Source organism: Salminus brasiliensis, chromosome 5, assembly GCF_030463535.1.
Source record: "Salminus brasiliensis chromosome 5, fSalBra1.hap2, whole genome shotgun sequence".
Taxonomy (NCBI): domain Eukaryota; kingdom Metazoa; phylum Chordata; class Actinopteri; order Characiformes; family Bryconidae; genus Salminus; species Salminus brasiliensis.
Window position 1 is genome coordinate 5,142,725 of NC_132882.1, and position 21,714 is coordinate 5,164,438.

At 43.5% G+C, this 21,714-nt stretch overlaps 1 protein-coding gene across 9 annotated transcripts in view; it reads left to right on the top strand.

The window, feature by feature from the left end:
- The window catches only part of kmt2ca (lysine (K)-specific methyltransferase 2Ca), a 197,845-nt gene that overhangs the window by 33,593 nt on the left and 142,538 nt on the right, over nucleotides 1–21,714 (top strand). For 8 of the 9 annotated variants that reach the window (XM_072679281.1, XM_072679283.1, XM_072679288.1 and 5 more), the window contains exons 3-5: nucleotides 4,485–4,582; nucleotides 13,262–13,412; nucleotides 20,570–20,788. In XM_072679281.1, coding sequence (XP_072535382.1) covers nucleotides 4,485–4,582; nucleotides 13,262–13,412; nucleotides 20,570–20,788 — 468 coding nt within the window. Of the gene's footprint in view, nucleotides 1–42; nucleotides 119–4,484; nucleotides 4,583–13,261; nucleotides 13,413–20,569; nucleotides 20,789–21,714 lie in introns of those variants that run through there. The other variant, XM_072679289.1, reaches the window with a different exon arrangement.

Sequence of the window (21,714 nt, forward strand, 5' to 3'; positions counted from 1 at the left end):
GAAGTGGAGGGGAGGCTGAGCGCCACACACCCGCTCACACAGCTACAGGAGGAAAGCACCGAGCAGCTCACCAGCAGCGAGGCGCTCAACAGGGTCCGCCGTTCTAGAGTCTCTCAGGGTGAAAAGGAGGCCTTGTTGATCTAATGCAACCAATTTGTGATGATTATAAGTTCCCCTTCTGTTCTGCAGGTCCTCGTTACCTAATCCGTGATCTCTCAAACTGAAGACTGTTGATATCAGCAGTGTTGGGGTTGAGATTGGAACTAGGGTTAGTGTTGGTGCTAGTCACTTTTGTTGGATCATCTTGTTCCCAAAGTAAACGTTTGATTTGGAGACTGTTAGATTTGACATGTTATTTCCCAGATAAATATTTAGATACTGTTAGCTTTGTTATAACATGTTATTCCAAGAAGAGGGTTTGGTTTGGTTACCCTTATTTGTTTATTTTTTTAAATAACATGTTATTCCCAAGATAATGGTTCAATTTGATACTCTTGGCTTTATAACATGTTATTCCGAGATAAAGGTTAGATTTGGATGCCGTTGGCTTTGACATGTTATTCCTACGATAAAGGTTAGAATTTAATGGCCTTATGACATGTTATTCCTACGATAAAGGTTAGAATTTAATGGCCTTATGACATGTTATTCCTACGATAAAGGTTTGGTTTGGATACTGTTGGCTTTGGAATGTTATTCCCAAGATGAAGGTTAGATTTGTGTATTGTTGGTTTTTATAACATGTTATTCTGAGATGTTTAGATGTGGATACCGTTGGCTTTGACATGTTATTCCCAAGATAAAGGTTAGATTTGAATACTGTTGCTTTTATGACATGTTATTCCCAAGATGAAGATTAGATAAAGATACTGTTGGTTTTATGACATGTTATGCCCAAGATAAAGGTTAGATTTGTGTACTGTTGGTTTATAACATGTTATTCCGAGATGTTTAGATTTGGATACCGTTGGCTTTGACATGTTATTCCTGAGATAAAGGTTAGATTTGAATACTGTTGCTTTTATGACATGTTATTCCCAAGATGAAGGTTAGATTTGGATACTATTGGCTTTATGACATGTTATTCCTGAGATAAAGGTTAGATTTGTATACCGTTGGCCTTGTTGTAACATGTTATTCCCAAGATGAAGGTTAGATTTGGATGCCGTTGGCTTTGACATGTTATTCCTACGATAAAGGTTAGAATTTAATGGCCTTATGACATGTTATTCCTACGATAAAGGTTAGAATTTAATGGCCTTATGACATGTTATTCCTACGATAAAGGTTTGGTTTGGATACTGTTGGCTTTGGAATGTTATTCCCAAGATGAAGGTTAGATTTGTGTATTGTTGGTTTTTATAACATGTTATTCTGAGATGTTTAGATGTGGATACCGTTGGCTTTGACATGTTATTCCCAAGATAAAGGTTAGATTTGAATACTGTTGCTTTTATGACATGTTATTCCCAAGATGAAGATTAGATAAAGATACTGTTGGTTTTATGACATGTTATGCCCAAGATAAAGGTTAGATTTGTGTACTGTTGGTTTATAACATGTTATTCCGAGATGTTTAGATTTGGATACCGTTGGCTTTGACATGTTATTCCTGAGATAAAGGTTAGATTTGAATACTGTTGCTTTTATGACATGTTATTCCCAAGATGAAGGTTAGATTTGGATACTATTGGCTTTATGACATGTTATTCCTGAGATAAAGGTTAGATTTGTATACCGTTGGCCTTGTTGTAACATGTTATTCCCAAGATGAAGGTTAGATTTGAATATAGTTGCCTTTATAACATGTTACTCCCTAGATGAAGGTTAGATTTGGATACTGTTGGCTTTGTTATATAATGTTATTCCAAGATAAAGGTACATTTTGGTATACTGTTAGTTTTGTGATAACATGTTATTTAAAATAAAGGGTAGATTTGGATACTGTTAGTTTTCTTATGCAGTGTTATTCCTATTAAACTAACCCAGATTTCTTTTCATTTAGTTTCATTTCATTTAACAGAATTACAGTATATAGTCTTGCTTACAGCATCGCAGTACTCTGATCAGCCATAACATTAGCACCGGTCGAGGCATGGCCTCCACAAGACCTCTGAAGGCGTCCTGTGGTCTCTCGCACCATGACATTAGCAGCACATCATTTAAGTCCTGGTAATTGTAAAGTGGGACCTCCATGGATTAATTAGCCTTAGTTGCCAATGACCCGATCACTGGTTCACCAGTTGTCCTTTCTTGGAGCACTTTTGGTAGGTACTGACCACTGCAGGGAACACCCACAAGACCCACCCTCCCAGTCATTGTCTAGAACATCACAGTTTGGTTCTTGTCTTACGCTTGACCATTTTTCCTGCTTTTAACACCTCCATCACCTTCAAGAACTGACTGTTCGTTTGCTGTTGCCTTGACCCGATACCACTGTAGATCACTTCACCAGTCAGTGGTTTTAATGTTATGGCCAATCAGTGTTTATTACAGTATATTAAATTGTGACCGCTGTATCGTGGTGCATATCGTATGGCTGGGTTCTTGCCAGTACACACATTATTTTAAATGTTCTTTTAATTTTAGCTTTTAGCCGTCGACCCACCAAGACCAAACGTGAACTCTTTGGAACACAGATCTGCCATAACATTAAAACCACCATCAGGGGAAGTGGACAAACGTTTGATTATCTTCGTTACAGACAGTTCTTGCAGGTGATGATGGTGTTAAAAGCAGGTGAAATATACAAGCTTGAGAATCTGAGACACTTTGACAAGAACCAAACTGTGAAGACTGGATCAGAACATCTGCAGGTCTTGTACGGTGTTCCCAGTATACAGTGTTCAGGACCTACCAAGAGTGCTCCAAAGGGACGACTGGAGAACTGGCTCAGTGATGCTCATGGAGGCCCAACCTCACAATTTAAAGTCTTGGTGCCAGATACCACAGGACGCCTTCATGGGTCTTGTGGAGTCCATGTCTCGACGGGTCTGAGCTGTTGTAATCGCTGTAGTACTAAACAGCAGGTCTTTGCTCATAATTATGGTGAAACCCTTTTTGGCGCCGTATAGAAACTTTTAAAGGTTCTTCAATGATCCATCTGCGGGAGATTTTCCATCATGGACAAGATCCAACCCTAATCCACACCACCTGATCCAACGAATTACTGTCTTCAGAAGACCTCAATGGACTGAATGTGGTGTTGGATATGGGTTGGAGTTGAAACGTGAGGGAGACGTGGGCTCTCCAGGAGGAGGGTTGGAGCCCACTTCTTTAAATACCTTCCTTTTCTTATTTAAATAATGTAGAAGGATTTTCATTGAAGGTTTTAAAACGAGGTTTATTAAGCTGTAAAGTTTCAGTCTCGTAAATATTAATGTTTTAAAACATTATCAGGTTTTTTTGCCAATTTGTTCCCCAATTTGGACCACCAATTACCCAACGTACTCCCCCAACCCCATCGCACGCAACGCCCCCGACACCGGTAAGGGGAAGACCAGCACACGCCCCCTCCGACACATGCTCAGTCAAGCCACTCATTTCTCGAACTACTGCCAACCGACCAACACGCCTGGAGGGAAGCTCCACATACCCGCCTCCAACACACCAGCCCGCAGACCCCAGCGACGTCCAGTACCGCAGCGAAGCGATGTGGCGAGAGAGCGCCATCTACCCACCCTGGGGAGAGTAAGGCCAGTCGTGCACTCTCTCTCTGGGCCTCTGCTGCAGATAGCTAGCAGCAGGACCGGGATTCGACCCAGCGATTCTCTGATCATAGTGACGGCGCCCTTCGTCCGCTGGCCCACCTGGGGGTCGTCCAGTCTAGTAAATATTGGAATATTTGTTGGGTAATATCCAATAATATTTTGGCCTTTGCCTCGACTAAAACAATTAGCTGTAGAGTTTCACCACTGAAACTGCTGTTGGTCTTTTTTTCCACTACAGGGCCAAATGGTTACCAAGGCCCGATACCCGTTAGATCGGTTACAGACCCCCATCCCCCCACCTATTTGCTGTGTTGCTAAGTCAGGACTAGGACGTTTGCGGCGTCTCATAATAATTATTATATGACCGTCTTTAGTTTTGCACTACAACTTCTAGGCTGGCTAATGTTGCTAGCTAACTCTGCATTTGCCTAGTTGTAGTGCAAGTCTAGCTAATGCTAGCTAACTCACGGCTAGCGTCGTAATCGTGACAGTCCGACTGTAATGATGCTCTGAATGAACACCGTCGGTACCTCTTCCAACGTGTAGCGTATGAAATTGAGCTTCATCCCATGCTGCCCTTGAATGGGGGGCCTTGTAGTGTTCCACTCTGTGAATTCTGGAGAGCGGCGTCTCATTAGATTCTCTAAGACCTCTGATTTTGACTCTCCACCAAAGACTTTACTGCCTTTAGGAATCTGATCCTGGAATTCGAGAACGTCCCCTTCCTCTGGTGGGACGCGAAGGCATTAAAATGTCTAAAACTCTGTCTTTCAGGTCTCGTAGCCGAGGCAGAGCCCCACCCGACGATGAGGACAGCATGGACGGGATGGACGCCACACAGCCGCCAGAGACCGACATCACACCAGAGATGGGTGAGGGGATATGGTTCATTTCTAGCAGCTCCAAACTTTCGGAGTCTCTCAGGAGACTGGCTGTGGGCATGTTGGTCCGTTCCTGTGGGGGATTTGGGGGTGGGCATCTTGTATGTTTAGTGTTTTTTCATTTTGGGGATTGATATTTCGACCAGGTCGGCAGAAGTAGTGTCCTTCGCACTTGTTTGGCTGCACTTGCAGCTTTTGTTTTTATGCTGCCATTTTTGCGTTTTTTGCAAATGACAAAATTCAGGAGTGAAAAACTGCTGAGGACGTCAAGGTTCCTCTCTCTTACGACCTTAACAGGACATACGTGAATTACCAGTGAAGATATTCCAGTGATGAACTGTGTTCTGAGTGTGAAAACTGGGCTACCAGACACACGGGTATCTTTTAATTATTATTATTATTCATATTTGGGGGTCGACAGTCTTTAAAATGGAGGTATAATAGAAGTTCTTTGTTTCTATTAAGAACCTGCAGAAAATCTCCTTTACAAATATGGGTCTTTATGGAACCAGTAGTGGTTCTATGGCGTCGCTCTTGGTGAAAAGGACCGGTTGCTCCGCTTAAGCCTTGGGTAAACTTTGCAAATTTAAGTTATGGTAGATTTTAAAAGCCTTGGTATCTCACACTTCCCCACTGACAAATAAACCAATGGCTATGGATGCCTAGAGATCACACGCTATGACCGAACCGCAGTGTTTTAGACTGTGCTCTCTCGCATTAGTAAAGAATGGGCTGTAAAAATATTATACCCCATATTCATTTATTCTCTTGCAAAGTGGCACGATAGTAACTCCTCCACTACAGGAGTTTGTGTGAGTTGTCCTGTACGACCGGGAAACCTTCAAGACTTGAGGCTCTCATGCTGCCGCTATGGTCTGAGGGGTTGCGACTTCGAATCCCGAGCCATGCCGCCTTGCCATCAGCGTCCGTAGTCCAAAAGAGCGCAATTGCCCGTTCTCTCTCCAGGTGGGTAGATGGCGCTCTCTGATGGTGTCCTCACCCCTAAAAGCAGTATTAGCCAGCACGGGTGTCTGTGAGCTGGTGCGGTGGAGCCGAGGACCTGAGGCCGAGGGTGTCCGGCAGTGCTGCACCAGCGGTAGTTAAAAAAACGAGGATGGCTAACTGTGGCGATGTTTCGGAGGAGACGTGTGTTAAGTCCTTACCCTCCAAGTGTCCGGAGCATTGCTAGTACTAGGGAGAGCTACGAACGGGTGGGTTGATTGGCAGCGCCAAATTTGGGAGAAAAAAAGAGCCAAAAAAATAAAAATAGACCAATTATTAAATAATAAAAAAGAAAAAGTTTTTAAAAATCTGGCTAATTAACAGTCTGCTCTCCTACACTCTCAGAAAGGAAGGTCACATGGATAGATATTTTGTCGGGTGGTGATGAGTGAATTAAGGAGCCACTCCCATCTCTGCCATTTACACCAGGATTTCTTATCCCATGCAAGTCAGTCATTAACATTTTCAGGCGTTACCCCACCTCCCTGTAAAAAACAAAACCCAGGCTTGAGTTTCAGTAGAGTGTTGAATAGACGAATAAGCAGAGTATAGAACTTTCAACTGACGACGACCTTCCTTCTCTTCTGATGATCTGCTCCGTCTTACATGGAAACCTCAGGCAATAAGAATTCGTCTCCATAGAGAATGATCTGCCGTTGCTCTCTGCTTCAGACTTTTCGGTAAAATTAAGTTCTTAGATGGCCGAATTCGTTGGCGCCCCCCGCGTTGGCCTTTTCGGTGCCAGTCTGAGGTGTCCGTGGCGAGATGGTGGGTGACTAACGCCGCCTGAAAGCTTTTAACATCTCCTGCTTCACACGTACCCACACTCACTGGAGTTCCTCCACTTCGGTCTCTGTTGTTATTTCAACCCTGGCATCACGTCTGACATCCTGGACAAGTGGCTGCTTAGCAGAGAGGTTCTGAGACTCTTTAATGTTCTGTATTTCTGGATCTGCTCGGTCAGTCTTCCATATTACAGCAGTTCAAGTCCATATTGTTTGGCCAGTTGTAACCAGACGGTCTTCGGCTACTGTGATATGCAAGAGCAGATTGTCATCCTCCAAGCATCATTGCCCCCCTCCCCTCCCCTCCCTCAAGGCCTTGGGCTTTAGTGGGATTCTGCACTTCTAACGCCCCCTCCCAAAAAAAATAGCCTCAGATCTGCGTGGCCTGAAGGCTGAAAGCTAACTCTCACAGAACTAACTCTGAGGGGGGGCAATTTTTGTACATTTTTAAGACGTAAATATACAGAACTGGATACAACTGATGTGACGTATCTTGTGAAGACTAGCCGAAATGCTCCAGACTTTAATGAGCAATTCTTTTCAACTATAAAGGCGAAGCAGTTTCTATTTGGTTCCTGGGTTTAGAACTGGGATATTTGGGGCCGTTAATACCAATCAGTAATTGCTAGAATACCGCAGCCCCTTTGAGGCTGGTTGCTGACCCTATGCTTCCCTTCATGTCCACAGTTTACCCATCCTCTAAAGGCTACATCTAGCATCATAACGATTGTTCTGAGAGTTCTGTATTATTGGTCAGGTGTGAAAGCTGTGTATGGGGTTACATGATTGATTGGCTCATTTTGGCACATGACTGCTTCAGCTAATCGCCTGCATGGCTAAAAAAAACTTCTCTTACGGGAAAGACTCCTTGTTAGCAGGTGTTCCTTCATGGTGAAATGCCTTGATTCCAGGAAAGTGCTGTTCTTCAATGCTTGAGTGTTCGTATCCAAGGAGAATTGGTGAAAGCAATAAACAGATAAAGCTAGGTCTTACCATTTTGTTAAAAAGGAATGTTAGAAATTGCACAATCAATCAATCTACAGTATTGAATTCAGTTCAGTCTATAAGCCCAATCAGCCCTCAGTCACAGTAATGCCAACCAATCAGCCCTCAGTCACAGTAATGCCAACCAATCAGCCCTCAGTCACAGTAATGCCAACCAATCAGCCCTCAGTCACAGTAATGCCAACCAATGGGCGGTATGGTAAATATATTATCACTGTGTTTAAATACATTTTCTTGATGCACGATATTAACTACGATATACATGATTGCAGACAAGTGCATCAGTAGCCAGATTCTTAAAAACTACTATTCAAGTACTCTCACGTACTGAGTACAGTGATTATCAGTGTTCTTAAAGCACTAATGATATCCTCTCTCTCTCTAATATATATATATCATAATATACAATATGGTTTTCTAAGCATATCATGTTCATATCATATCATATATGTTGCCCAGCTTTAGTACTGACTTATGTATTCGGGACGAGTGTGAAAATGCCCTTAAACTGGTTTCATGAGCATGATAATAAGCCCAGTATTTTCCGATGGCCTTCCTAGATCCCCATTGGATCTGAATCCAGTAGAACATAGATGTGGTAGAAAGTCTGAAAGTTCAGCAGAATCACAGGAATGTCTCCAACGTCTCGTGAAATTGAGGCTGTTTTGTGAGGGAGAATGATGCCCTACCCAGTGTTTGTAACCCTAGTTCCTAATGAAGTGCTTGGTCAGGGTGTAATAACGTTTAAACATATTTAGTACTTATTAGGGACGTCCCGATTCGATCCCATGACTCTGAATCAGGGCCGGTCCATGTATTTTTAAAGCCTGATCCACTTCCGATGCTTGGTTTTGTTGTTGCAGAGAAAGTCTTCCTTTCTGGACAGTAGAGACAGTTAATATCCTTTTAATATCCTCGACTTCAGAAGAAACAATGAATGATGAGCAGGTGTCCCAAAACTTTTGTCCAGATAGTGTACTTATAGGGGAATGTAGTTTTCTCAGTGTTTTCTTTGGCTTTTATTTGAGGAGCTTGTTTGTGACATTGTGTGAAAGTACCGCCACCATGTTTGGAGGCTGTACTTTAGCCAGGCTAGCTCTCGCTGGGAGTTGTTGAACATCTGCTCGATTACAGCCACCAAGAGGGAGCTTCAAATGATACAGTAGGGGGTTCGGTCACTTCTACACAACCCGGTCATCAGCCACGCTCTTCTGACCGTTGAGGGCGAGTCTGGATAAATGTAGCAGATTGACCAGCAGACTGCATCACCACCATCTCCAGATCTGCTGCTTAAACAACCTCTTATCTCCCAGTCTTAAACTAAACAGGGCGACTCTTAACTCTGACCCCTTTCTCCTCCACCGCGGGCGCCGCCATCACGGCTTGTGACGTGTGGATTTCTTTTTCCCAGTCTCACAAAAGCTGCTTGAGGAGATTAGTTTCCTGGCTATTAATTACACTCTGGAGTCCGTCCGTGTCGTCCCGTGGGATTTTTCGAGGGAGAACGGTCGGAGAAAGAGGATTTTCCTTTCCTAAATGGGGAGAAAGAGTGGAGGGAATTGAGGAGGAGGAGGAGGAGGAGGGTGGTGGGGGGCGGGGGTGTTGTTTAGCCAGAGTATATTGCAGGGCAGGACGATGTTTATGGTCCTCGTGGTCGTGATCTTCTGTTCACTTCCCTCTGGCCTGAATCTCTCTCTCACACGGGTCTGTAATAAAGAGCCGCTCCGTGTCCGCTGCAGGGACGTCTTTTTGTGTCCACTCAATGTCGAATGGCGTAGAAATGAGGAGGTAGTGAATGCTTCAGTGGTCCTACAGACTACTGGATTTTTTTTCCCTCTGCTTGTCCAGAGTAAAATGTTCCTGAGGGGGTCGGAAAGAAAATCCCGGTAGTTCTTTTAATGAGTGACCGCAAATCACTTCTGGGTCACCAATTCAAAACAACTCATTTTAGTCTCCCCCTCTTTTTTTCTTTTTTTTTCGGTCAGGTAGTGGAGCGTGAGGAAGCGGGGCTGATTTATGGAAGTGTTCTGAATCCCTGACTGAGAGTTATAATGACATGAAAGTGCAGCTGCCCCTCCTCCGCTTCCATAACTAAAGAAAGAGAAAAATAAAAAGCGCTGAGCGTCTCCAGGTAGGGTCTGTAAGGACAGCCCGGGAGCTCGCTTTGAGATGCAGCTCTGCAGCCCTGTCTGCGTTTGCATGCACACAGTACTCTCAGTGTGGCCAGTAATCTGCATACATGGACTGATGGTCAGTATTTATCCACGTTACAGCAGTTCATAAGCACTCTAGCATCACCTGAAAACTGCGCTTCTGGAGTTAATAAATACATTCGTACAGATCAGCTTCAAATTTCAGTCAAAACTAAACATCTATGATTTTTATATATATATATAATTTTAGTCGCTGTGCAATGAAAAACCTAGATCTCCAAAATGGTGACTTTACAGGAGAAGACAAAAATGGTCTTGACTCTAAATGGAAGTCAATGTTAAAAGGAGTCTATTCCAGGTCATTTGGAGCATTTCTATTGGTCGATTCATCCAGAATTATTCAGAAAGAAAATGGGAGAATTTGGAATAATGGAATGCATGTTTTTCATCGCTGCCATTATATATATATATATATATATATATATATATAATACATATACATAAATACACATATATACATATACATACATACATACATACATATAAACACACACATATTGTATACAGTGTATATACTATATTATATATACATATATAACTGCTTTCCAAAATAAACTAATAAATAAATAAAAAATGACTACAGTGTGTGTGTGTGTGTGTGTGTGTGTGTGTGTGTATATATATATATATATATATATATATATATATATATATGTGTATATGTGTGTGTGTGTGTGTGTGTATACATGTATACGTATGTATATGCTACCTTTGTATATGTATGTATGTATATATGTGTATTTATGTATATGTATGTATGTATGTGGGTGGCGATTATGTGACAAAAATGTAATATCACAGTACTTGAAGACCGTTCATTTGTAAGAAAAGGTTAATGAAACTTATCGTTCCTCTAGATGTACTGAGTACTCTAGGAGTGCTCCACACTCGTGAAAAAGGTTTGTCAAGAGTTCTGTAGTAAAGACCCCTTTATAGACCCCTTTATAGACCGTTCACACCTGGCAATAAGAGGCGTCTCAAGTCATCAGATCACAAATAGTTACTAAAACACATAGCGGTTCACGCCTGGCATGTGAAGTGCGTCTCCTGTGAGCGCTTGTGATTGGATTTCCCACATCATTCCCGTTACAGGAAGGGCATGGCGCTCATTAGTGACGTTACTCTCCTGCTGCTCTTGTTTTTTTTTTTTTGTCGCTGAAATGGCCAACAAGTCCTTGCTGATGTTCCTGTACTGGCTGTGCTGGAGATGTTTTTCAGTCACGTGATCTCTTGGCCCAACAGAACCAGAAGCAGTTGATACCTCTGATTGAACAGCTGTACACATGCATTTCTGGACAAGCTGAGAGAAGCTCCAGAAGCTGAAGGTGGAGCAGCATGTGGGCTGAGGTGGTAGAGTAACACTACAGGATTTTACACTAATATGACTCTATGGGTTACGCAGCGCTACACAGCAGCAGTTCTGGAGAGAGCTTCTCCTCCTGCAGCTCCACCACCAAAACTCCATATAGTGCAGTAGCAGCAGCAGTGCTCCGGCCCGGAGTGGGAATGATGGAGACGCCGTTCTCCCCCGTTACAGTCAATAGAGCATCAGCATGATCCCGAGCCCAGGTTTCGAACCCACGACCCAGTCATCAATAGCCCGGAGCTGTAACCGCTGCCCCCTTTTGTGCCGTGGTCCTGACGTGGGTGCTCTTTGCCGTAATGGGAGAACCCACTGAAAAAACAGTGCCTTTTCAAACGCCGTGTTTAACAAGTGCTGTGTGGACAAGTCTGCCATGAGAGAGGCTGTTTTGGTCCCCTTCGGAGGTTGATCCAAAGGTCACGGTGCCCATTGTGGGAGCTTCTTGTGACTCCTTTTGTGTGAAACACAAAAACGCATCGCTTATTTTTCAGGTGGGGGGTGAAAGGGGGCGTGAGGGGCGAGCTGCCTTTCAGATTTTACAAAGGACATTTTTTGGCATTTGTGCATTTGTGTTTTTAGGCTGGTATTGTTTCCTTGCACAGACAGGTGAGGCTTTTGACGACGCCGTCACTTTTTTCCCTCCTTTTTAAAGCAGCCAATCAGATTGTAGTAACCTATATAAGCATAGGAGTCCCAGGAGTCTTCCATATTTGGTGAAATCTGGTGCTTTTGGTTAGCTGGGTTGAGCTGGTTTATCTGTAAGTCTTTATTTTTCCGTGTGCCCCAGCGTAACCAGATAGACTCGTCTCTCCTCACCGGTTTACCATCGACACACTGACACCCATCATCATAATGCCTCCTGCTCCAGATGACTGACAGCTCGTGTGCGTCCACAGCGTTAGACTGAGCTCCAGCCCTATTTGGAAGAATAAGCTGAAAACTGGCTCTGCGCTTCAGGCACAGTCCTCATCCCACCCACCCCCCAATTCTCCACCACCACCCTCCGAGCCCAACTCTTGCTGCCAATCCATAGCGCTCACATGAGGTTTCCCTGGTAACCAGGCTGGCATGTCTTGTGCTGCAGGACAGCATGATTGATAATCGAACCACTGCAGACAATAATTCACCCATCCCGTCCGTGGTCTAGTCTGTAATTTCATTGATTTGGAAATCTTAAATCTGGTCCCTCATTGATGTGTCAGAAACGATCATCCTGAAGGCCTTTATTTATTTATTTATTTATTTATTTATTTATTTAAAGAGGCTGTTGCCGTGTATTTTAAAGGCTTTTAAAGCCTAATAACTTCAATTTGGAGCTGGAACAATGCCTGTTTACTGACTCTTGCTGCACAGCATGACGGACACGTCTGTGCATTTTCATGGCTGCATTGTTATTATCTGAAGGCCCCTGCTGCTGCAGCACTGCAATCCTGGGCTTCCTGCCCAAGAAAGTTAGGCATATATATATATATATATATATATATATATATATATATATATATATATATATATATATAGTGGACACCCCTTCTAATGAATGCATTCAGCTGCTTCACGTTGCATCCATTGCTGACATGAATGCACACACACAGCTTGTCTAGTCCCTGTAGAGAAGTATTACCCATAGAATAGGAGCTCCCTGCAGAACCTAGTGGCACCATGCTGCCTAATAATGCCAGGCGTGGGCTAGTAGAGGGGTATAAAGACCCCCAGCATTGAGCTGTGGAGCAGTGGAAGAGCTGTGTTCTCTGGAATGATGGATGGTACTTTTTGGATGAGTTTGGGAGTCCAACATCCTGACCTCACTGACCACACACACTTGTTGCTGGATACAATCAAATCCTCACAGCAGTGCTCATCCAAAATGTAGTAGAACGCCTTCCTTCCTGTATGGTAGAGACAGTTACTCCAACAAAAGCAGGAGAAGTGTTTTTAAATATATGTGTTTTCGACGAAACAATGAATGAGCAGGTGTCCAAATACTTTTGTCAGTATATTGTGTGCTTGTGTATGCCGTGGGAAATGTTTTCCGTGGGAGTTTTTCACATGTGTACCTGTGCTGTTGCTTTTGTGGGTGCTAATCCGGCGCGAGAGAGACTGGTGAGAGCGGTGCAGCCGCGAACGAACAAACCAGGGCCCGGAAAAATTTAGGGAGCACTTCCTCAAAGCCGTCTCGTCGGTTGGCAAAACCAGGAAGCGAGCGCTGTGCTGATGTCTGTTTGGGAACACTGCTCTGAAGTAAATTAATGTGTGTGTGTGTGTGTGTGTGTGTGTGTGTTTTCTCTCCTCTGTTGGTCAACAGAAGTGGAGCCTGAGGTAGATGAGGATGACTTCCCTCAGCCGCTGGACCTCAGCCCCAGAGACGAGCCGGCGCTCTCCCCACTCTTCCAGCGCTCCGTGTCCGAGGACTCGGCCGGATCATCAGCCTCAACCACTGGGAACGCCAAAACCAGGTTAGTGAGGAGGGGACTGCACACACACACACACACACACTGCCCTAATAAGCTGAGTCACAGCTGTGTGTGCGCAGGCGCTCCTGGTTTATCGCTGGGAAGGGTGAGGGAGTTCTCCTGAACGGCTTGCAGAGTAGCGGAGAACGGGCTCAGACTGCTGAGGCAGGAAAAAAAAGCCGAGTGAGAGCAGATTAGAGATGGGGGGAGTTCGTTAGGTGTGTTTCTGTCTTTAATTAATTACAGAATTTACAGTTAAGTATCCCGAACAAGAGGTGCAGCATAAACCTTTGGGACTGTGCTGGATAACGATGTGGGAATTGTAGGGAATGGCTGGAATCTGATGGGATTCTGCTTAAATCAATACATAAGCATTAGTTTGGGCAGAGTTACACTATGTGTCCAAAAGTTTGTGGACACCCCTTCTAATGAGTGCATTCAGCGCTTACACACACCTGAACCTACCGCTCAAACATGAGCATTTTGGCACCATGCCCCCCCCCCCCCTTTCCATTCCTGATGCACTCTTGGAAATAAAGGTGCTATATAAGGTTGTTGCCATCAAAGAAGAAACACTATTGGTTCTGATGAAGAAACTTCACAACTACAAACCTGGTTCTTTATGGAACCAACACGGGTTCCTCTGTGGCGCCACGCAAAGATCTAGAAGGGAACTTTTTAGGGTGTTCTGAGGCCAAATAGTCCCTGAAGAAATCATCCACTACATGTCCAAATGTTTGTGGACACCCCTTCTAATGAATGCATTCAGCTGCTTTAAGCTGCACCCGTTGCTGACACAGATGTGCAAATGCACACACACACACACACACACACACACACACACACACACACACAGCTGGTCTAGTCCCTGTAGAGAAGTGCTGCCAATAGAATAGGACTACATGGACTTGTTGGCACCATGCCGCCTAATTTGGAGCAGTTCTATTGGTCCGTTCTTAATGAAATTCAGATATAATGTAAAGAACAAGTGTCTGATTCACATTACAGCCAAAAAGTGAAAATGGAACCATATACAACTGGGTTTCATCCTGTATAAAGAAGTATTTAGCCATTCAGAGGTTTCTGAGTGGTTCACAGATCCCCTTTTTAAAGGATACAGCTGACAGGTGTGCTACTAACAGTGTCCACAGCTCCAACATCTTATCTCCAACCCTGATGAGCTTTATGTTGTAGAAGCTCTGTGTACTGGCATCTCTCTGTACCTGCATACACAGCCTGTGTGTTTGTGTGCTGCAGTGTGTATGTGTGTGTGTGTGTGTGTGTGTGTGTGTGTGTGTGTGTGTGTGTGTGTGTGTGCGCGTGCTTTGCAGGGCCGAGAATGAGAGTGTGTTTGTCAGGGGGAGGAAAGGGAGGCAAGGATTGAGCGGGAGCTGTAATTGAGCAGAGGGATGCTGGGAAGAGCGGGGCGAGGCGGAGGCCTGGCAGACTGCTGCCTCGCGGCCTGCTGCTGTAATTAGTGCAGAGAGGGAGGGGGCGGAGGAAGGGGGGGGTGCTCTCTTTCTACTCCCAATTAGCACTGATTGTCCTCTCTCTCAGTGTGGTGCATTCAGCAACATGTGGTGGGTGAAGGGAGAGGAGGCTCCTCCCTCCTTTCAGTACTCGTGCATAGATGCTCCACAAACCTCGACCACACACACACACACACACACTCACACACACACAGTGCGGTGTGGCTGTGAGAGGCCACGTGCATGACGTGCACACGTTTAGGCAGATCAGCAGATCTGCTCACTTGCTTTCTGAAGCAGTGTGTTTATAAAGGACAGTGAGGTCTTGACTTTAGCCTGTGTGGGTAGGTGAAGTGACCCAGTCGTGGGGGTTTCTAGAGCTGTGGGGGTTTCTAGAGCTGTGTGAACGCACAACCCACGTTTATCCCCCTTTTACATGTTGGCATAGACTGGATACATGTTGATTTTGTGGCCATGTGGCCTCAGTGGTCAGACAGGAGCATGTGATTTATTCATTCATATATTCTTTCATTCATTCGTACACGTGCTCTCTCTAGACAGACAGAAATATGCTTTAAAATACCAAAATTAAAATAAATCTTTGATATTACATATGAAAGGTTAAATTATTATATATGTATGTGTGTGTGTGTGTGTGTGTGAACAGACAGACAATTTGCTTTAAAATAGAAAATGTACAACTACTATAATATTATGGTATAAATAAATATTACAAATATTAAATAAATATATGTGTGTGCTATATATTTACCTATGTATATCTATAGATCTGTCTGTGTGACTGAGGGAGGGAGGGCGGAGGGGCAGAATTAGCTTTAAAATACCAAAACAAACCCAAAACACAATGACCAGTAATAAATATAAAACATTTTATGATTGTGTGTGTGTATATTTACCTATCGATCTGTCTATCTGTATGTATGTATGCATGTAGACGGACAGAATTAGCTTTAAAATACCAACGCAAACCCAAAATTACTTGTATTAAATATATATATATATAGTGTGTGTGTGTGTGTGTGTATCTGTGTAGACAGGCCGATATATAGATACACATGTTGGTATTTTTTGGCAAATTCTGTCTAATTCTATCTATTGATGAGGTGTGTGTGAACAGAATTTAATTATTGATTTTTATATTGGTGTAGAAATGCCGATCGGTGTCTCTGATCTTTGCTAAATCAGTAAAAGTAAAGGTAAAATCATATGGTAACATTTTATTTCTCTCACAAATTTGATCAGCAGATTCAGTTCTGCTAACAATCCCACTCCTTCATAGCTCCCCCAGCACTAGCAGTTCTCCCCCGACGCTTGGAAGGTACATGTCTCCTCTGATACACACCAAACCAGACACCACCTCTTTTTAAACTCCACCCAATGTGGTGCCACTACGCAGCCGACATGCTCTGAGGAAAGCACCAGCCTCCCATCCCCACCGTGCCAGCTAACACACCCAGGCCTGTGCCGGCCATCTACCCACCTGGAGAGATCACGGCCAGTGCTCCTGCTGATGGGCATTTGAGCTTGTGGCTCGCTGCAGTGGTGGAGCATTAGACTGTGGAGTTAGTGGAATATTTGATAGTGTTCAAATGAAACAATTTAACAAAAAATAAATAAATAAATAAATAAAATATATATATTTTGGAAAAACAGCTCATGCACTTTTGAGGTGAGTTCAAGGTAATGACGTATCAGATTTCCCCCTGAAATTTCTCACATTTTTAGATTTTGTGTTTTTTGAAGACACCGGCTTTGTTTTTACTCCCTAGAGATCTTATTAGTAAAAATCTCCTGCTATGTAATACACCCTTATTCCACACGTTTCAAAAGCCCCATTCCTTTTCCTTCTTCCCACATTCCCAGGCTAGCTCCAGCTAATGTGTCTTTGAAAATAAGGAGTAAACACTGAAAATTACATCATCTGGGTAGAACTGCAGAACGTAAACATCCCATTACAGCAGTCTGTAAACAACCAGGAGAAAGAACTGGGAATCGGTTGAGTTGGTGGGAATTTCGCACCGTTTTCTAAAGCGAGGAAAATTTGTGCTTGTTGGCATTTTTTTCTGGCTGTCAGTCGTCCTCAAGATCTGTGAACTTTAACGACGAGGTATTTATATTTTACAGGTTTTACTATATCCACATTTTAATATGGGAATATCTCCTGAAGCAGAGTTTGTATGATGTTTAATTTACAATACAATACAATCTGATTCTTGTATATACAGTAAATACAGTGGTTCTGTCCTCACCTCGCATCAACTACAGTCACTAAGTCCAGTTTAGTCTCCAGTTTGGGGGTCTTAGGTTTTCATGTATGTTGTTGATTTCTTGTCTTTCTACTGATTACTAATTCTGTAAAGCTGCTTTGTGACAACGCCAGTTGTAAGAAGTGATATTCAAATAGATATGATTGGATTTTAGCTGCAGAAAAAATGAATATCTTGCATTTTTAGATGTAATCTGAATCTGGTGGTGGTTTATTACGTTGTTTTAAAATGTTGTGATGAGTGGACCAGTAGAAATGCTGGTATAAATTAAATACTTTTACACTGACTTTCATTGAAAGTTAAGAAGCTTTCTAAAGCTGCTGTTTGGGAGGGATTACTTTAAAATACTACAGTAAAACAAGTAGAGCTGCACCGGTACCACTTCTTCTTTCTGATACTAATTAAACAGATTTTCAAGTATCTGCAGATACCCAGTACCGATCCCAGCTCTGGTTGGTGTGGCGCAACAAATAACACCACTACCACCATTTCCACCATGTTAGAGGCTGGGGTTCAATTCCCGGGCTGGGTGACTATGCTGTGCTACACCAATAAGAGTCCCTGGGCAAGACTCCTAATGCTACATTGGCCCACCGCTGTAATACCAGTAACCTTGTAAGTCGCTCTGGATAAGAGGGTCAGATAAATGCCATAAATGTAAATGTAAATTCTGTCTGAAATCCTGGATAGACGGCTCTAAATCCTGATATTTACAGTGTTCCACTTTTATAGGTTGTACTTTTTTGATCTAATAATCTTGAAGGAACAGAGTTTACTGGTTGAGGAACGGCACATTAGAAAAGCTTCAGAGCTGAAATAATAAAAATGGCCACAGTGCAGAAACACGAGCAGGTAGGGAAGCAGAATCTGACTCAGCTTCAGCAAACAGCTTTAACTGCTGGTTAAATCCACATTTCAGAGCCGTGAAGAAACACCGGTTTAGAAGCAGGACGAGCTTCTGCAGCAGATTTCACATTCAGGATCTCGTCTCTGTGTAAAAATACTAAACTTCAGTGTTTCCTTTAAACAAGCTGCTGAAACTCAATCAATAAACATCACAGAGACAAAAAGTGCTAAAGCTTCATTAAATGTCTGTTTATTAATGATAACTATTTATGACTGTTTTACTGGTTATTTAAATGTATGGTTTCATAATGAAATATTTTATGTAAAATATTTAAAAGTAGGGCGTCAGTGAGCTTCATGGTATCGGTGCTCTCTATTGCCGATACTGATACTGTGAGTAAGCGCCAGTATCAGAGCTGATACTCATACAGATACAGTAAAGGTATTGGTTTCTATGCTAAAAATAACTGTGTGTGTATAGTTGGATGATCTGAGTTTGTGTCATCATTTTGCTGATAAGATTTTAGTGTGGTGAATGTGTAATAACTGACATTTTTAGCGTTTTTATTGGCAAGTTTTGATTATAGATGATTTCCTGTCACTGTCGTGCAAAAACACCTAGAATGGCGACTTTACTGGAAAAGAAAAAGACCTTAATTTTCAATTGAAGTCAGTATAAGAAGTATTATGGAGCGTTTCTATTGGTCCAGTCATCGTAACGTTTTCACATAATATAAAGAGCAACATTGAACACATAGTAAATGTGTGTGTGTGTGTGTGTGTGTGTGTGTATATATATATATCAATTCATCAGGAACCTTTGGCACAATGTGAATATAGTGATTATATTATACATACATACATATACATAATCACTATATTCACATTGTGCCAAAGGTTCCTGATGAAGGACCAATAGAAATGCTCCAAAAATTCTTCCATTGACTTCCATTGAAACGTCCTGCACCCCCCCCCCCCCCCCCCCTTTTTTTTTTTTTTTTGTAAAATTGACAATGCTTCCATTAGTGGTGGTACTGTTCCTTCACATCAGGACCTGGACTCATGCCTCATTCTTTAGCCAGCACCTTACCCACTTTAGGAGCTTCAGGTCTTTAACTTTTTCTCTCTATGGGTAAAATAAGTGGAGTTTTTGAAAGCCCACCCTCTTCTGCCTCTCTTTGGGGTCCGATTTGGTGTTGCGAAACATACGGTGTCTGTTCAGTGTTAGTTTTGGTGGCACACCTGGTTGACTGGGTGCTTTGTGCCACCATGTGTAATACTATGGGTATCCACCGTAGTTAGGATATTGTGACTGGGGGTGGGGGTCCACGTAGGCTTGAGTTGTATGATGGACTGAAAGGAGCCGATTGGTTCTCATAGGCTATTCATTTTGATTTATTTTTTTTATTGTATCGATTTTTTTAATAACACCATTAATTTGTCCCCATAAAGAAAGGCAGCTTGGCCTCGAATTTCAAACAGCACATGACTTCAGAAGAACCACCATCTCGAGCCGTTTGCCTCTTCTCCCAAGATTCCTCAGACCTCCAGCTCTCTGCGAGGCGAGTGTCGGTTTGTGGTTGACAAGCAGCTCTTTTGGCGTCTGAGCTGGAATGGGATTCAGTGTCGAATTCACCCGAGCAGACCGTCGTCTCCATCTCCTTCCCCACAGCTCCTTCAAGCAGAACCCCCCTCTGTCAGAGCTGCTCCAGCGTCTCTGGCCAGCCAGCAGGGAATTGAGGAATAGGAGAGCGGAGAGAGGCGAGCAGGACCGGCTCAGCCTCTCTGTGTGGTCAGATGAAAAGCAGCTGGCTGGGAGAGAGCTGGGGAAGCTGCTGGTTTATGCGTCCTCGGCTCATTTGCAGATCATATATGCAGCCCGGTTTGGCTGAAAGGCCTGTGTGTGTGTGTTTTGGAGTGGGTTAGACTGAGTGAGGGTGGGAGGGGGGTGTTATCTGTTTCAGGGTCTCAGTGTTTGAGAAGCCCACCTTTTAGCTTGTGTTAGGAACAGGGCTTCAGGCTCCATCTTTGGTTTCTAAATGCACAATATGTCCAAATGTTTGTGGACACCCCTTCTAATTAATGCATTCTGCTACTTTAGGTTGTGCAAATGCATATTTACAGCTTATCTAGTACCTGGAAAAAAAAAAAGTACTGCCAATACAATAGGACTCTCTGCAGGAGCAGATTAACATGACCCTATTGGCACCATGCTGCCTAATAAAGCCAGGCGTGGGCTAGAGGGGTATAAAGCCCCCCAGCATTGAGCTGTGGAGCAGCGGAAGAACTGTGTTCTCTGGAATGATGCTCTATCCAGTACTTTTGGGATGAGTTGGAGATGAGGTGGGGTGATCATCATCATCATCATCCAACATCCTGACCTCACTAACGATGCTCTGGTCGCCGAATGCAATCAAATCCTCACAGCAGTGCTCCTCCAAAATCTAGAAGAAAGCCTTCTTCCCTGGAAAGTAGAGACAGTTACTCCAACATAAGCATGAATGAGCAGGTGTCCCAATACTTTTGTCCATACAGTGTCTTTGTTCCTCTTTTTCAGAGAAAAGCTGTGTGCCTTCTGTTACTGTGGAGAGAGGAGCCTGCTGGGCCAGGGCGAGCTGAAGCTTTTCGGCCCCACGCCCGGATACGTCCCGCTGCACATCCGCAACCGCCGCGGCAGCTCCGAGAAGGACGACGACTACCACGAGGACGAAGACAACGACTTTGAGGACAGCGAGAACGCCCGGAGCCCAGGAACGCGCGTCAGGGGCCTGAAAAAGTAAGAGCTGGAGAGGTTCTTGAAGATGATCTGATGGTTGTTTTTCTCACTACAGTGCAGTCGGGGGTCTGGGTCTCTTACCCTGCATTCTTACTGCAAGCTTTCTCGTCGCAGGTGAAGGGTGTTTGTAAGGGACCCATATCTGTCATTAGTGTGAACACACCTCTGCCTTGAAATGACACTCAAGCACATGTTCTGTCAGCACTGCCTGAACTGGATGAGGTGGCGTGAAAGGTCTCAAATGCCTGCTGTGCCAGCTCTGTAACAAATAATACCCCAAAAATCCCAACCTCTAGAACCTTATTCATGGCGGAATCCACATTTGGAGGTACTATTTGTCCTGAGAGGTCAAAAAAGAAACTCCGGAGGTGCTTTTAGTCAGTGCAGTGTTCTTCAGTCAAGCATTTAGCAGAAGCCAGCCTCCAGAGAGACGTACGGTTGAGTCATGCTAAAACCTCGCTGTATTTTGGCGTACTGTGAATCTGGCCGTTGTTCTTCACATCCTCTGAGATTTTACCAGTGAATGGACCAATAGAAATGCTCCATTGGAAGAAACTCTGTGTACATTGGCTTCCACTGAAAAGTTGATAAAGTTGATATTTTGGAAATACTTGTCAACTCCGTTTGGGACCAACCCCACAGCCCTGCACACTTACCCGGGAGCCCATTGCTTACCCATTGCTCTGATAGGCTGCACCCAGATCCCTAGCCTTTCCCTAAAAGACAGTAGAGGAGAGATGCTCTGCAGAAAGTATATTGACTAGATTTTAGATGTTTCATTTGGCAAAATATGTAATATTTAAGTTACTTTTTTGGTGATTACAAATTCTAGATGTAAAATATTTATTGATAAATAAATAAATCTATATATCTATATATATATATCTCAAGACAAGAAGACCAAAAAAGAAGACTCCATGCCCAAT